At 36.7% G+C, this 18,158-nt stretch overlaps 1 protein-coding gene across 2 annotated transcripts in view; it reads left to right on the top strand.

Moving 5' to 3' along the window:
• nectin4a (nectin cell adhesion molecule 4a) overlaps positions 1-17,356 on the top strand; it is a 29,911-nt gene extending 12,555 nt beyond the window's left edge. For both annotated transcript variants that reach the window (XM_048185709.1, XM_048185708.1), the window contains exons 4-11: positions 915-1,193; positions 4,172-4,289; positions 9,485-9,636; positions 9,912-10,071; positions 10,178-10,253; positions 11,449-11,505; positions 11,679-11,855; positions 15,998-17,356. In XM_048185709.1, coding sequence (XP_048041666.1) covers positions 915-1,193; positions 4,172-4,289; positions 9,485-9,636; positions 9,912-10,071; positions 10,178-10,253; positions 11,449-11,505; positions 11,679-11,855; positions 15,998-16,438 — 1,460 coding nt within the window. In that variant the 3' untranslated portion in view covers positions 16,439-17,356. The remainder of the gene's footprint in view (positions 1-914; positions 1,194-4,171; positions 4,290-9,484; positions 9,637-9,911; positions 10,072-10,177; positions 10,254-11,448; positions 11,506-11,678; positions 11,856-15,997) is intronic.
• The last annotated feature ends 802 nt before the right edge of the window (positions 17,357-18,158 follow it).

The following is an 18,158-nucleotide window of genomic DNA, read 5'->3' as shown; positions in this document are numbered from 1 at the left end:
TCAACATGACAGTGTTCATTGTTGCTGCGATTGTACGATCATACAATAGCTGCTGCTTTCTCCTTCGGAGGTATTGTTTACGATTGTGTTCAAGTACACTGTTAGAAACAGGTAAGCAAACAGGGATATTTTATAGTTTTTAAAAATCATGGTGAAATATCTGCTATAATATATATCAGGGATAGGCAATATCGGTCCTGCAGAGTTTAGCTCCAACCCTAATCAAACACACCTGAACAAGCTAATCAATGTCAATCAATCAATCAATCAATCAATCAATCAATCAATCAATCAATCAATCAATCAATCAGTCAATCAATCAATCAATCAATCAGTCAGTCAGGACTAAATAATTTATTTGAACTGGAACATGCTAACTATATTTAAACATTTACCCCTTGGGCATGACAAACCAGGATGATTGCTGAAGATATAGACAGTGTTTTCTGAATTTGCTATTAAGCTAATTTGTCCCACTTTATATTAGGTGGCCTTATGTACTTACATTTAAAATTAATCATTTGATACCATGCACTTATTTTGTACATTGATGTTTTTACATTGTACTTATATTTTAAAAAAATACCTGCATGTAATTACATCTGTAATTAATCTCTGTAATAACATCTATAATTACACTGACCCTAACCCACCCTTAAACCCACCCATACCACCAAACCTGTCCCTAACCTTACACATATCCCACCTCAATAGCAGCAAAAGTGTTTTGCAATACAAAAAGTGTTATGAACACAATAAGTACATTGTACTTATTTTTTGTAGTTAAGTAGTTAAGTAGTTAAGGCCACCTAATATAACGTGGGACCAGCTAATTTGTTCTGTGAGTACTTAATTGTATATTTATCATGTTTTTTATTTGTTATTTCTTATTTATTTGTCATTTCATTTCACAGCTAAACCCATAACCTCCCTGGATCCATTCATCCTGGTTGAGGGCCAGTCATTCCGTCCGGCTGCTACATGTCGTTCGGTGGCTAAGCCAATGGCAGCCCTCTCCTGGGACACAGAACTCCCGGGTCAGAGTCAGAACCGGAGCTTGGATGGTATGGTGGCCTCAATTCAGTTTTCCCTCCACCCTCTCCGTAACATGAACGGACAGAAGCTGGACTGTCTGGTCTGGCATGCATCTCAAAATGGCCCCCAGAGGATCGCCAATAAACTTGTAGTACACTGTGAGTCTTAATCTCTTACATTTTTATTCAAATGTTTACTAGTGTAAATACAGAAACTACTGTATACTGGGTAAATCTCTCAAAGAAATGCTTAGGTCAAAATTATGTCCCAGAATCAAAAATGCATAAAGAATGCAAAAGAAAAATGCTTAAAAATGTCATGGCATTTTAGCCTATTTATATGGCATTCTTTCTCCCTTGAATTCTTATTACTGTAATAAAAAAAAACATTCCTGTAAGACAATAATGAAAATCATACTGTACAAAAACAATACATTTAATTAAAATGAATTCAGTACTAACTACCATGTGTACTTTCAATAGTACTTTACAAATGTATGTTTATAAATGTACTTTTATACTCAATATTACAATATTTTAATATCAATTTTAATTTAAATAATTTCCCCCCATAATAGTAATAGGAATGTTTAAATTTACCTTTTTTCTACTAAGAATTGGTATCACTTCATTACTTTATTTAAAATAAAACTTCTTATTTCTTACCCCTAGTTTCACAGACAAGTCTTAAAGGGTTAGTTCACTCCAAAATGAAAATTCAGTCATTAATCACTCACCCTCATGTCGTTCCACACCCATAAGACCTTTGTTCATCTTCGGAACACAAATTAAGATATTTTTGATAAAATCCGACGGCTCAGTGAGGCCTCTATTGCTAGCAATATAATTAAAACTTTCAGATGCCCAGAAAGCTATTAAAGAGAATACTTTTTGTGCGCCAAAAAAACAAAAGAAAGACTTTTCAACAATTTCTAGTGATGGGTGATTTCAAAACTTTACGAATTTTTGTTTTTAATCAGTGGTTCGGAGCGTGTATCAAACTGCCAAAGTCATGTGAACTATTGAAATTTCGAAACACTTATGAAGTAACAAAGCCTTGTTTACTGAAATCACGTGACCTTGGTGCTCCGAACCACTGATTTGAAACAAAAGATTTGTAAAGCTTCGTAGCTTCATGAAACAGTGTTTTGAAATTGCCCATCATTAGAAATTGTTGAATAAATTCATTATTTTGTTTTTTGGGGGCACAAAAAGTATTCATCGTCACTTTATAATATTAAGGTTGAACCACTGTAGTCACATGAACTGTTTTAAATATGGCTTTCTGGGTATCAGAAAGTGTTAATTATCTTGCTGGCAATAGAGGCCTCACTGAACCATTGGATTTCGTCAAAAATATCTTAATTTGTGTTACGAAGATGAACGAAGGTCTTACAGGTGTGAAACAACATGAGGATGAGTAATAAATGACAGAATTTTTTTTGGGTGAACTAACCCTTTAAGCTAGTCACAGACTAAAATGCATGTTTGAGCTGTTTGAACTGAAAGCAACTTGTACTGACAGATCTTAAAATATGTCAGAGCCATTGTTTTGTCTCAAAATGCACACCAGTAATGCTTTTTTCTAGGGTACTTTTATAAAAGATACTTAAATGCCCTAATTGAACTAAGGCTTAATCCTGGTTTAGTCTAAGCCCTGTCTGTGAAACCGGGCCTTAGTGTCCATAATTTAACTTTTTACCTGCCAGTGCAAACCACTTGCCAGGTTATACACATAAGCTGCCAAAGTACATTCACTTCAAAAATAATTTTAATGTTGTCCTTACTGCAGTATGACTGATATACTGTTGCGCCACAAGTCTTATTAGAGCCACATCAATCTTTATTACATCGCTGTCTGTGTATGACTCAGAAGGATTGTGAATTTTATAATGTAAACCTAAAACTCTTTTCCTGTTTACTGCTCTTGTGAAATTTAAATATGATGAAACATCATTTCACCTCTTTATGTCTACGTATGTAGCTTCCTTCATATGTGTTTTGACCTGTGGACATCTGTTTATTGTCTTAATCGATACTATGACTACATTGTTATTCTCGACTTGAGCTACAGTCATAAAAACATTTTTGCTTTGGGAAAACTTAGTAGCAATAGTTCACTCAGAATGAAAATTCTGCAATCATTTACTCACCTTCATGTCTTTAGAAACCCCTTTGTTCTTTCTTCTGTGGAACTCAAAAGGAGAAATTCTTAAGAATATCCTTTTTTTCTTTTCCAATTCAGTTATAATGAATGGGAATTGAGTCTGAACTTTTCAATGAATCTATCATTCAGATCACAAAACAAATCTGAATGATTCATTCACAAATTGTACTGATGCAGTTCTCGATTCAACTTGGTTACATTTCACTAGAATAGAAGATTATAAGTTAAATTTGTCTGCTCCTCCCCTAAAGATTTAATTTGACTTATATCTAATTTAATGTGCAACATTTTATGCTTTTACATCCTTTTTAAAGTCGGCATAAAGCGGAAGTCGCAGTTGTATTTTCTTCCCTATTGTTACATTTACTGCTTCTCGAATGAGGGAAAAACTTTAGGGCGGGACTTGATTTTGTCCATAGGGAATTGATTGGATGGTAGTGGCTTGCTATTGGTCGATCTCACGTGACTGACAGGTTGTCCCGCCCTCGCGCCAGTAAACATTTCATTAGAGAAGGGATGTCGCTGCAAGAGGGAGGGGAAGTTACTTTAATTAAAGATTACGAGGGCACATTAATTAAAAAAAGGTGATGTGCATGGATAAATCATTTATGATAAGCTTGAAAGCTACAGTCCTCATTCTTTAATTGTATAATTGCCTGAAGAAAAACTACATTAATTACAAAATTTCTCCTGTTCTGTTCCACAGAAGAAAGAAAGTCATGTGGGTTTAGAACCCATTGCTTTAATTTAATTGCAAAATTGTGATAATTCAAACATATGCATGTTTCATAATTAGAGTCACTATTAGAGTTTGTAGTGTGTCAACAACAGAAAGGATCAGGTGAACTTATTGATCAAACAGGAAGTTCATCACAAGTTCACACAAGAGGCTGAAAAGTGAATTAGACACCTAATTGGGAGATCTTTTTAAAATGCATTGTTGTGTATGTGTGTTCATGTGTGCGTACAGACCCTCCGAATGCACTGATATCTGGCTACGAGGACAGCTGGCACGCTGAAATGCAAGGTGCCACACTACAGTGCAACGGTGAAGGAAATCCGAAACCTCACCAATTCAACTGGACGAGGTAAAACTACATGTCTTTCACCTGTATGTTTCAATCTGTTTGTTTGTCTTCCTGACAGCCTGTCTTGTCAGTTTAGTTGTGTTTCGGTTGGCTTCTCTGTCAGCATGCCAGAGTAATCTGTAGGTGTGGACGAGAAGGTTGTGGCCTAAATTCATGAGCGAATCTAGTTGATCAAATATGGAGATTGTTAGGAAGTAACACTGACACTGAGAGGTCTCATTGAAATACACAGCAGTTGTTTTCACATTCATGAACAAGTCTGAGGTAATTAGTCACAATCACACACCTATTTTCTGGCATTTTTTGGGACGAGTGACTAAGGGGGTGTAGACACGGGCTTTTAGATGATCACGCAATTCCTGAGACAAACATTCTCTGGTTTTCTCCTCCACCTCTCGAGTGGGGAAACCTGTTCTCTGGCTGCTCGGTGTGAATGCAAAGTAAATGAAGTAACTGTGGCCTGGTGTCGTGTTGCAACTTGCGCGGCAAACAGACATACTGAATTTTCACACGGAGGGAAAGAGCGGGGGGTGAGAAAAGGCTGATGAGGGGGAGAATGACGATGGTGTCAGGAAAATTTGCCTGTGTGTCATGGGATGAGTATCACTACTGTCCTCATGCAAAACACACTGTGCTATATAAAAACATAGTGTAACATATAGTTCCTGGTATAAGCTGTGGACAAAGTTCTCATTGTCTACAGAAACACTGTGCGGGTCTATTTGTGATTTTAGCTAAATAAATGCTTATCAACTTTTAAAAAGGTGGAAAAATGTGTCCCATATATCAAACTAAATAAGGGGGATACCAACATGCTTGACAAACTACACTGAAAAAACTGATGTAGAATACATTTTTACTTTTCCAATTGCTAATACATTTCAAAAATAATTACAAAGAAATGGCAAATAAGATTTAAGGTTGCCGTAGAACGTCTTTTCAAAAGATTTAATATAAGTCTAAGGTGTCACCTGAATGTGTCTGTGAAGTTTCAGCTCAAAATACCCCATAGATGTTTTTTAAATTAATTTTTTAACTGCCTATTTTGGGGCATCATTAACTATACACTGATTCAGGCTGCGGTCCCTTTCAATCTCTCGCTTTAAATCTCTCTCGACTGTAAGTGCAGTTATACAGTGCATAAACAAAGTTCACACAGCTAATATAACCCTCAAATGGATCTTTGCAAGATGTTCGTCATTCATGCTGCATGCATGCATCGATTCCTGTGAGTAAAGTATTTATTTGGATGTTTACATTTGATTCTGAATGAGTTTGATAGTGCTCCGTGGCTAACGGCTAATGCTACACTGTTGGAGAGATTTACAAAGAATGAAGTTGTGTTTATGAATTATACAGACTGCAAGTGTTTAATAATGAAAATAGCGATGGCTCTTGTCTCCGTGAATACAGTAAGAAACGAGGGTAACTTTAACCACATTTAACAGTACATTAGCAACATGCTAACGAAACATTTAGAAAGACAATTTACAAATATCACTAAAAATATCATGATATCATGGATCATGTCAGTTATTATTGCTCCATCTGCCATTTTTTTGCTATTGTCCTTGCTTGCTTACCTAGTCTGATGATTCAGCTGTGCACATCCAGATGTCCTGCCCTTGTCTAATGCCTTGAACATGGGCTGGCATATGCAAATATTTGGGGCGTACATATTAATGATCCCGACTGTTACATAACAGTCGGTGTTATGTTGAGATTCGCCTGTTTTCCGGAGGTCTTTTAAACACAACGTATGTCTTTTCCATGTACTGAACTCTTGTTATTCAACTATGCCGAGGTAAATTCAATTTTTGATTCTAGGGCACCTTTAACTAAACTTGAAATTTTGAGAAAGACTTAATCACTTTATTTCGATGGTCCACTTTAGACATTCTACTAACTATAAGTAACTTTGCAACTACATGTCAATTAGCAGTCATTCGAGTATTAGTAGACTGTCTGCTTAATATCTGCTAACACTTTATTTTGATGCTCCACCAACAGACTTTGAGTAACTTTGCAAGTACATGTCAACCACTAACTCGAACCCTAACCTAACAGTCTACTAATACTCTAATGAGAGTTAGTTTACAGTATATGTCAACTAATATTTTGCAAAACAACAACAACAAAAACAACCCAGACTACATGAAGCAGGGCTAAGCAGGGCTGAGCCTGGTTAGTACCTGGATGGGAGACCTCCTGGGAAAACTAGGTTGCTGCTGGAAGAGGTGTTAGTGAGGCCAGCAGGGGGTGCTCACCCTGTGGTCTGTGTGGGTCCTAATGCCCCAGTATAGTGATGGGGACACTATACTGTCAAAAAGCACCGTCCTTCGGATGAGATGTTAAACCGAGGTCCTGACTCTCTGTGGTCATTAAAAACCCCAAGTCCTTCGAAAAGAGTAGGGGTGTAACCCCGACATCCTGGCCAAATTTGCCCATTGGCCTCTGTCCATCATGGCCTCCTAATCATCCCCATACACTGATTGGCTTCATCACTTTGTCTCCTCTCCACCAATAAGCTGGTGTGTGGTGGGCGTTCTGGCGCAATATGGCTGCCGTCGCATCATCCAGGTGGATGCTGCACATTGGTGGTGGTTGAGGAGATTCCCCCTTCAATATGTAAAGCGCTTTGAGTGCCCAGAAAAAGCGCTATATAAATGTAAGGAATTATTATTATTATGAAATTCAGAGTTTCGCATTTTGTCAAGCCGTCACTTAAAGGGTTAATTCTGTCATTAATCACTCACCCACATGTCATTCCTTCGCAGGTCGCAAGACCTTCGTTCATCTTTGGAACACAAATTAAGATATTTTTGATGAAATCTGAGAGGTATATGACTCCTCCATATAAGCAGCAATTTAACCACCACTTTCAAGTACCAGAAAGGTACTAAAGACATCGTTAAAATAGTCTGTGTGTCTGCGATGGTTCAACCTTAATTTTACGAAGAGACGAGAATACTTTTTGTGTGCAAAAATTAAACAAAATTACCGACTTTATTCAACAATATCTTCTCTTCTGTGTCATCATACACTGTTTACGTCCAGCGCTTCCTGGTTCTACGTCAGAATGCTGAGTCATTATTGGCTGGATCCTGCGTCAGCATCACACGATGCGTCGTGCTGCTCATGTGAGCAGCGTTGGCCAATACTGAGCCGGCGTTCTGACGTAGAACCTGGAAGTGCTGGATGTAAACAGCATATGATGACACAGAAGAGAAGATATTGTTGAATAAAGTCATAATTTTTGTTTCGTTTTTGTGCACAAAAAGTATTCTCGTTGCTTCATAAAATTAAAGTTGAACCACTGCAGTCACGTTGACTATTTTAACAGTGAGTGCCTTTCTGAAACTTGAAAGTGATGGTTAAATTGCTGTCTATGGAGGAGTCATATATCTCTCGGATTTCATCAAAATTATCTTAATTTGCATTCCGATGATGAACGAAGGTCTTACGGGTGTGGAACGACATGAGGGTGAGTAATTAATGACATTAATGACATCTTTGGGTGAACTAACCCTTTAATGTCCAATTTAAAGAACTGGATCCTGAAGCAAAACCAGTTGTAATCACTGCAGGCCTAACACATTTGTGTTTGTGTTTAACTGAATATATGATTTTAAAGGGTTAGTTCACCCAAAAATGAAAGTGATGTCATTAATGACTCACCCTCATGTTGTTCCACACTCGTAAGACCTCCGTTCATCTTCGGAACACAGTTTAAGATATTTTATATTTAGTCTGAGAGCTTTCTGTCCCTCCATTGAAAATGTTTGTATGGTAGACTGTCCATGTCCAGAAAGGTAATAAAAACATCATCAAAGTAGTCCATGTGACATCAGTGGGTTAGTTAGAAGTTTTTGAAGCATCGAAAATACATTTTGGTCCAAAAATAACAAAAACTACGACTTTATTCAGCATTGTCTTCTCTTCCGGAATCCTTTCCATTGAATCCTTTCATCTGTCGGCGTTGGTAATGCACTTTTACGTCCCCGTGGTTGTTTTTGGCGATTAGGACATCTGCGACATTTTGAAGCATCAAAAATACATTTTGGTCCAAAAATAACAAAAACTACGACTTTATTCAGCATTGTATTCTCTTCCGGGTCTGTTGTCAATCCGCGTTCACGACTCCGCTTCTTCTGGTGCGCCCAAGCTTCGTTTACAGTCTGAGGGAGACGCACGCTGTATTCAAGCTATTCTACATTGTTTGTATTTTGGTATTGCTATATTTTTTAAAATGGTGCGCAAGTGTGCATGTCGCGGATGTCCTAATCGCCAAAAACAACCACGGCGACATAAAAGTGCATTACCAATGCTGACAGATGAAAGGATTCAATGGAAAGGATTCCAGAAGAGAAGACAATGCTGAATAAAGTCGTATTTTCTGTTATTTTTGGACCAAAATGTATTTTAGATGCTTCAAAAACTTCTAACTAACACACTGATGTCACATGGACTACTTTGATGATGTTTTTATTACCTTTCTGGACATGGACAGTATACCGTACCTACACTTTCAATGGAGGGACAGAAAGCTCTCGGACTAAATCTAAAATATCTTAAACTGTGTTCTGAAGATGAACGAAGGTCTTACGGGTGTGGAACGACATGAGGGTGAGTGATTAATGACATCATTTCCATTTTTGGGTGAACTAACCCTTTAACTAACCACATGACATGTATTACAGCTGTATGTTAACTTCCAAATCAACATTACTTTGACACACTCATCTCTGACTGATAACAGAATGCTTCCTTATCATATATTGAAATAAGCATTTTCTGTAAAGCTGCTTTGAAACAATATGTATTATAAAAACCACTATACAAATTTAAATCTTATTAAACTACTACTTTATAGAATTGTATGAATTCATTAGATTTTTTTTTTTAGTCACCATGAAATCAAATTTGACAATTCTTATTTTTTATGGAATATTACCCTATGCTATTCAAAGACAGTATGATTTTCAGTGACATATGATGGACAAAAGTTTTACAGAAAAATTTGCTGATGAACTGAAAGTGATACAAGGACATTTTAAGTTCATTCATGAAATAATTAAGCATTAATCATTTGTTATGCACTGAATCCTTCAGTTTAGATGACCAAAGCATTCTGTTGTTTTCAGTATGTTTTTTTTTTTATTTGGAAGTTGAATTGTATTTCTTTGTTTATACAGGAAAGGTGAAGCTCTACCAGAGGGTGTGACGGTGGACGGCGGCACTCTGCGCTTTTCTAGGCCCCTCCTCTTGACAGATCAAGGAGATTACGTCTGCACAACCACCAATCTGGTGGGATCTGGAAGAGCTGAGATTTCAATAAGTATATCAGGTGTGTGTCCCACTGAAAACCCTTCACTCATGTTGAAGTGAACCCTCACTCATTGCTGTCATCTAGTGAAAATATTATGCAACTGCGTGTCTCATAACCTATACAATTAAAGCAATATAGTTAAGCTGAGCTCATAAAACAAAAGTCATGCTCTGTGAGGACAAATAAAGGCACCATAAAGAAGCCTATATGATGCATACACTAAATTGAATACAACTGTATTTGAATGTACTTTCCAAAAAGTATAAGTGGCTTTTGTTGCATGTTTCTTCCAGAGTCGCCTAATGAGCACACAACAGTGAACTACATGCTGATGATTATTATTGCTGGTGTTGCTGCAGTGGTCGTTCTCACTCTTATCATAGTAATAATTTCAGTAAACCGCCACTATAAACGCAAGAATCAACAACTGGCCATAGAGCTGAATGAAAAAAAGTAAGACGTTTTGTCTTTCTTTCTGAACACAGAATAATTTACATGACTGGTCTGAATATGAGAGTCCCTGTACTTCAATCTGTCTGTGTCTCACTCTCTTTTTAAGGGAGGAAATCAGCACTCTGTCAAGACAAGCCTCGTTTAGGAGAGTCAACTCAGGTAGCACAGACAACAGATACTCGGTAAAAATCCATATACACACACTTTAAAACATGTTTATTGATGATTTGGTTTGGGATAAGATTTCTTATGTTCATCAAGGCTGCATTTATTGGATAAAAAAATTCCAATAAAAACAGCAATATTGTGAAATATAAATAGAGATTAAAATAGCTGTTTCTATTTTAATATATTTTAAAATGTAATTTATTTTTGTGATGCAAAGCTGAATTTTCAGCATCATTACTCCAGTCTTCAGTGTCACATGATCCTTCAGAAATCATTATAATATGCAGATTTGCTCAAGAAACATTTATGATTATGAATGCAGAAAACAGCTGTGCTGCTTAATATTTTAGTGGAAACTGTAATACATTTTTTTCAGGATTTTTTTTCTTCAAAAAAAAATCAGCATATATAGTATATATATATATATATATATACAGTAGTGAACAATATGTATTTTTATGTGAATATATATACTGTTTTATAATTTCAAACTTGCCATAATCTATAAAATATTTTAATATGAACTGGAACTACTTATACTATCTTGCTTTAAAGGATTAGTCCACTTTCAAATAAAATTTTCCTGATAATTTACTCACCCCCTTGTCATCCAAGATGTCTTACTTTCTTCAGTCGAAAAGAAATGAAGGTTTTTGATGAAAACATTCCAGGATTATTCTCCTTATAATAGACTTCAATAGACTCCAAACGGTTGAAGGTCAAAATTACAGTTTCAGTGCAGCTTCAAAGGGCTTTAAACGATACCAGACGAGGAATAAGGGTCTTATCTAGCGAAACGATCGGCCATTTTCGAAAAAAATGTAAATGTATATGCTTAATATAAACAAATGATCGCCTTCCAAGTGGTTCCGCCAAAACCGCACTTTCGTATTCTTCAAAAAGCTTACGCTGTATGTCCTACGCCTTCCCTATTGTACTTATGGAAAAAAATGGAACTGGCGTCATGTTCGTTCCGTAAGTTGAATAGGGAAGGTGTAGGACATACAGCGTAAGCTTTTTGAAGAATACGAAAGTGCAGTCAAATTTTATTTGAAAGTGAACTAATCCTTTAAAATAAATGCCTCCTTATTTGCCTTTTTTTGGCTTAAGTATCTAATTACCTTTTGGGTCAAATGTATATATGTAAACAAGGATGTATATTATTTCTCCCTCCCTCTCATTTCGCTGTCTCTGTCTTTTTTTAAAAAGGATGACAATCATCCTTTAAGAGTCGAAGGGACGATACGCACAAGTCTCTCCTCACTGGTTCGTCTCTCTTGTCATGTTTTTAAAAAACATGTTTTTATGCATTCACACTCTGCAATTGTTTTATGTTAATAAATGAATAATCCAGTTTTAATTGTCTTCACGGGTATATTGCTTGTGTTTTGTTTTCCTCTCATAAAACACATAAAAACCTTAAACGTTTACTTTCACAGGATCGTCCTCGCTCTAGGGATAGTCGTTCCACACTAGGAGGGTTGGATTCTCTCGGTCGCCCTGCAATTTATAACACATCCAGAAGAGGTCGAGACAAACTGATGGAAAGATCTGATAGAGACTCCACTCGAATGATGATGATGGAGTCTTATGAACAGGACAGTAACATGTCACAGGTATGAATGAGATACATTTCATGAGTCTGCATTTCACTTGAAACAGGCCTCGTAACAGAAAGGACCTCTTGTGCTCAAAAAAGTCCCCCGACCCCCGCCATCATGCTGTGCTCTATAGGGTGGAAATTAACGGGCTTGGAGCAAAAATGCTGCCAAAAATGAATAAAAATGCCCCCAAAACCCTTACGAAAAAGAAGTTTATTCAAGTGTGCTATTAGTATACTTCTTTTAAACTAAAAATAAGATAGTATACTTTGTCTACTTTTTATATACATCTCAGAAATATACTTTATGTACTTCTGAGAAATATACTTAAAATTGCACTTAAGTATACTTGACTTATACTGACAGAAAAGTCTAAATATATGTGGCCTATAATTGTACTTTTGATAGAGATATACTTAAAAGTATATTTATAAAAGTATAGTATAAAATTACATTGTTTAAAAATATTGATTTATTAAGAAAACAGATATATTCCTAATTCTGAGTATCTAAACTTATGTGTACCTGTGTTTGAACATCGTTCGGAAACCCATCCGGACACAGTCTTTGACAAAAATGCAATTTTCGCAGCTTTTTGTTTTAAATGTTTCCTTTTTTTAAAATGAAACTTACCCACATTTAAGTGTTGATAAAAAAGGATTCATAAAGTGGGAATAAAATGTTTTTAAAATGGACATTTAAAAGGTAGTTAAAAGGTATTTTAAGTTAAAAGGTATTTTAAGTATAAAAATAATACCTAAATAGGAACATAGTAGTATACTTAAAGTGCAAAAAATAATAAAAGTGTGATGTTATGTTCACTTAAAGAAAACGTACAAGTATACTTGTACTAAACTAGTAGTTTATTGAGAGTATATTTCAAAGTGTACTTTCATATACTAAAAATGTACTACTAGTATTAAAATAGTAAACTACTAGTATGCTTATTAGTTCACTTGTAGTACAGATGCAGTACAAATGAGAAACGTAGCTGTGAATTAGTTGTGTACTTAAAGTTTACTACTGTTACATGTATAGTACACTTAAACGTATAGACTTCAATTGGGCCAATTTAGTCCCAAAAAGTATTAAAATAGTACACTTACAAGTTTACTACTAGTGCATTGATACTAGTGTACTTGAACATTACTTAAGTATACTTGATAAAATGAACTTGAAGTATACTTCTTTTTTGTAAGGGAATCTATGGTGCAAAAAATGTCTCTGTATAAGTAAAAATAGATAATAGTGTAATATAAAATAGAAAAGGGTCATTTTAAATTGTAATAATAATTTACAATACTATTGTATTTTTTATCCAATACATGCAGCCCGCCAGTTTGTTTCTTCTGTTGCACATAAAAGTTGGTAACCAGACAGTTGACGGTAGCCATTAGCAGTAGCCCCTCACTGCAGAACACTCGAGATCCAAGGGGCGGAGTCGGGTAGGATAAGGTATATGGAAAGTGGGAGGAGTTGAATCTGTATCCAACCCCACCCCTTGGATCTTGTGTTCTGCAGTGAGGACCATCTCGCCATTAGTCTCACGTAGCCTAGTTTCAGCCTCAGACGTCACGCCCATGGACCGTTGGATGAACATCTGATGCAAATGGCACACTTAACTGGAAACACTTCAGGATTTTAGAAGTCGTCACCTGGTTGGTTGAATTCTACAGGATGTCTGGGAGACGTGTGTGTCGCATTCTTTAATGGTCCACCTGGAAACAAATGCTGTGATGCAAAACCTTTGAAAATTCTGAAGTGTTTCTAGTTAAAGGGATAGTTCACCCAAAAATGAAAATTCTGTCAGTAATTACTCACCCTCATGTTGATACAACCATGTAAGTCTTTCTTTCAGCTTCGGATCACAAATTAATATTTTTGTGATTAAATATGAGCGGTGGAATACTCCTCCATTGGCTTTAAGGGGGCCCAAACTTGTCCGTCCAGAAAGTCAGTGAAGAAAATGTTTAAATAGTCCATGCCACTACAGTGGCTCAACCGTACGTTTCTCAAGCGACGATAATACTTTTCGTGCGAAAAAAAACAAACAAAAGAACGATTCAACTATTCATTTTCTCTCTTGTAGGCCTCTGACGTTTGTTCACGAGAGCTCCATGACGCATGCGCGAGAACTACACTGACGACGGTCTACGTTTATTAGTTAGTTTTTCACGATTCGGACATCCAGGAAATGCACACTTTCTAACCATTGTAAACAATTACTTAGAGCGAGACCAAAAGCACGATCAATGTCGAATTCAATAGCTTACATACAGCGCGCGCGTTCACCTGCTTGTAAACAAAGTTTAGCGCTTCCGGCTATGCCAGCACTTCATCTTGAACACTAGGTGGCGGTAATACTCCTAAGGAGTGAGCAGCCAGTAACAAGTAGTAGTAGAAGAAGACCGTCGTCAGTTTAGTTCTCCCCTGCGTTCCATTCGGAAGGGCTCATCCCTATGCCCTAATCCCTTCAGAGGGTTTACCCTCCGGAGTGAGAGCTTCGAAGGGATGAAGGGTGTAGGGGTAAAAAAAAAAAACTGTTCTTTTGGAACGCACTTCAGCGTCATCTTAACGAGACAATCAAGGAGGATAAATTGTGCAAGCTGCGCCTTTTGTTTAACGTTATTATTTATTTATTTATTTATTTATTTTAGGTTTACCGCATGTAGACTATAGACCTTATTTACCAGAGAAACATGCGCGCCGCCATCTTTAGAATATTGTCTTTGAACTTCCGTTTTTGCAGTAGCCCTGTATATTTCTATGGCATCACTGTTGAAGAATAATTAGCTGGTGAAGTGGATTTACCAGTTTTAGAGTTAATGAAAGTTATCATGAGCATTGTTATGTTTAAAGCAAATGTCTTAACAAATGTCAGTAGATCGGGAAGATTTTAAAACGAGCAGTTCATTCATAAATGTAATATCGCTGTGTAAATACAAACCGGAAGTCAAAAGACAACGAGCGCAACGTTGAAAAGGGGCGGAGCTACATAAGGTCTATATTGTATCTATGTATTTGAAACATTTGAATGGACTGATAAATGAGCTGTAAAGTATATATTTTTTTAAGTACAATGTCATTTTGACCATAATAATGTACTAAATCTAACTCGTTTAAATATTACAGTAGTACAGAAAAATATTATACATACCTTTATAGTTAAAATCGAACTCCTAACCTCCTGTACCCATTCTGTGACGTCAAACAACTTCCCTGTGCAAAGGATCATGGGGGCCCGAAGTGTCCATCAGTTGTTCCCTTCGAAATCCTTCATTCCGAAGGGCCCTTTGAAGTGGCCAGTTTTGAGCACTTTGGTTTGGAATGACCCTTCAATATGGCGGCCATGATTATTTTCACTCCGAAGTGCCCTTCGGAGGGCGATATATCCCGTTTGGAACGCACCGCTCGTGCATGCGTCATGGAGCTCTCGTGAACTAACGTCAGAGGCCTACAAGAGAGAAAATGAATAGTTGAATAAAGTCGTTCTTTTGTTTGTTTTTTTCGCACGAAAAGTATTAACGTTGCTTGAGAAACGTACGGTTGAGCCACTGTAGTGGCATGGACTATTTAAACATTTTCTTCACTGACTTTCTGGACGGACAAGTTTGGGCCCCCTTAAAGCCAATGGAGGAGTATTCCACCGCTCATATTTAATCACAAAAATATTAATTTGTGATCCGAAGCTGAAAGAAAGACTTACATGGTTGTATCAACATGAGGGTGAGTAATTACTGACAGAATTTTCATTTTTGGGTGAACTATCCCTTTAAGTGTGCCATATGCATCAGATGTTTATCCAACAGTCCGTGGGCATGATGTCTGAGGCTGAAACTAAATAGCAATTGACTTTCATAGTATTTTTTTTTCTACTAAGGTAGTCAATGGCTACCGTCAACTGTCTGGTTACCAACATTCTTCAAAATATCTTCTTTTTTTGTTCAACAGAAGAAAGAAACGTATACAGGTTTGGAACAACTTGAGGTTGAGTAAATGATGACAAAATTTTCATTTTGGGTGAACTATCCATTTAATGCTTTAGTATTTCTGAACTGTTTAGTAATACTAACACAGTGAACATATGTTTATCACATATGTTTATAAATGTGCATGAAAAGCTGCACATAATCACCATTTACAATTTTGCTATACAGGAAACCCAACTTCTCCCTCCTCTCCACCCCTCTTCTTATTCAATGGACCAGCACGTTGAAATTGGTCGATCTCGGAACGGCAGTGCCATTCTCCCGGCAGAGGGGAGGCCGCAATCAGGAGGAAGCACCAGAGGTGGCAGCAGAGGGCATCACTCACCTTTAGTGTCTAAATACCCGACTCTTACAGATGAAGAGGAAGAAGATTCTGTTAGCCCTACGGATTCAGGAGTCCACAGAGGTTTAATTGAGCCCGATGGTTTTGAAAACGGAGGCAGCGAGACAACGAGTTCTCAGATATCTGAGGCGCTATCCAATCACTTTGAGCACACTAATGGCACACTACGGCCCAAGTCGAAACCCAACAACATCCTGCTCCCGGCCAACGCAACACATTTCCTCCCACAGCATAGCCCAACTATCCACAAAGCTCAGATCGTTTAGTGTTTGTTTGGAAACATCTTGCATTAGAAGAGTCTTACATTTATCGGCATTTAAACTCAGTTGATGTTACAGGAGAAGGATGTGCTCTTCTGTAAATTCACTTTTCCAAGGGCTGTGTCTTGACAATAACTTACCCAAAAATGGATCTATTATATCAACTTTTACATGAGTACATTCCCAAGATGGCAAAAACATGGACAGAACTATCAGGCCGTCATCTAACCAAACTCAAACCTGAAAAACAATACCAGCATTACTCAAATAGTCCCTCAAATAGTTGCATAATCCAGTATGTATTCTGGAACTGGGACGCTTGAGCATTATGGGGCACAACATGTGTTTCAGGTACAGATTAACCAGACCACCAGAGTTGAGCTCCTCTGTGTGACCAGGGAATGGAATTAAGATCTTTTTTTATAATTATTGCAACATAAGGCTTCACTTGAATTACTGTTGAGGGAGAAATACTACATGAACAGTTTTCTGGTCAGTTAATCCTTCACTGTGACTTTATGACCTTAATGTCTATAATCCAAAATGATGTAAAATGGTGTTTTAAAATGTTTTTTTTTATGTGTCTTTTGTGTGTTTTGACTGGAAACTACCCAGTGCATGAATAGTATTATGAAGTATCGCATTACCATATTTTGAGAATGACTCCTGCATGTTCACAAAATGTAATTGCAGGAGTGACATTGTCTTTGTTTACAACATTTAAACTTCATTATGTACTAAAGCTTTAGTTTTAATAAGTAGGTAGTGTTACTGCAAGCTCCTGAGATACTCCTGTGACCTTTCTATCTAACAAAATATAAAGCCTTAAATGGGTCCTGATGGTAAGTAATTTTGGTGTTTTCAGTTCACTGCATTGTATGGGGGTGGCGTTAATGACCAGTTATTAAATCAAAACTAATTATACTGCATGTATCCATGTTAGATTAATTTCAGAAAACACAATGTTGAATCAGGACATCATCATTTGGTACTTTTCAGCCTAAATCTGAACAGCACAATCTGAGGTGTGGTGATTCGCCAAGAAATATGTACCATATTAACTATAATTTCCACCAAAATAATACAGTAAAACAGTGCATACTTTGGGATTAGACACCACCATTTAAAAAAAAAAACTGAGAAATAAAGAATGGAACCTAATATAAATTTAGTGTGTTTCCCAATATTAACAGTAACAATTGTATCAAGTATGCGGGGCTACCAACTTTTAAATTCAGCTTGGAGTGGGAATTGATGGGGAGGGGGGTGGTATTGTCACAAATTTCAAAAATTGCAAAATGTTCCTCTATATAGTACATTTTCTCATTAACTATACAGTTTATGGACATTGAATAGCTTTACTTAGGTAAATGTAACGTTACGTTACATATACTAAGCTGTTTTATCCGCGGTTGAAACACTATTGATTGAGCGATTACATGAAACATTTCAGTAAGCTGTACTTTACCCCAGCGTCGAACATATTTAGCAAGTGTATATGATTTTTACCTGATCTCTGATCTGTTTTATACATTTGTAGATGTTTTAGTGAGAAATTAGTATAATTAAAAGGAATAACAGTAGTTAATAGTCTCTTATTGGCCTGTTTAGCTGAGCCATCCATGGAACAAACAAAACAAGCCCTGAAAATAAGAACACATATTATACATACACTTGATATTTAATCTTATTAGATGATTAGCTAATTGCATAAAACATTGACAAT

The sequence above is a fragment of the Megalobrama amblycephala genome, linkage group LG3 (genome assembly GCF_018812025.1).
Source record: "Megalobrama amblycephala isolate DHTTF-2021 linkage group LG3, ASM1881202v1, whole genome shotgun sequence".
Classification (NCBI taxonomy): Eukaryota; Metazoa; Chordata; class Actinopteri; order Cypriniformes; family Xenocyprididae; genus Megalobrama; species Megalobrama amblycephala.
Note: the sequence above shows the minus strand (reverse complement) of the source record. Positions and strands in the feature narration are given on the sequence as shown.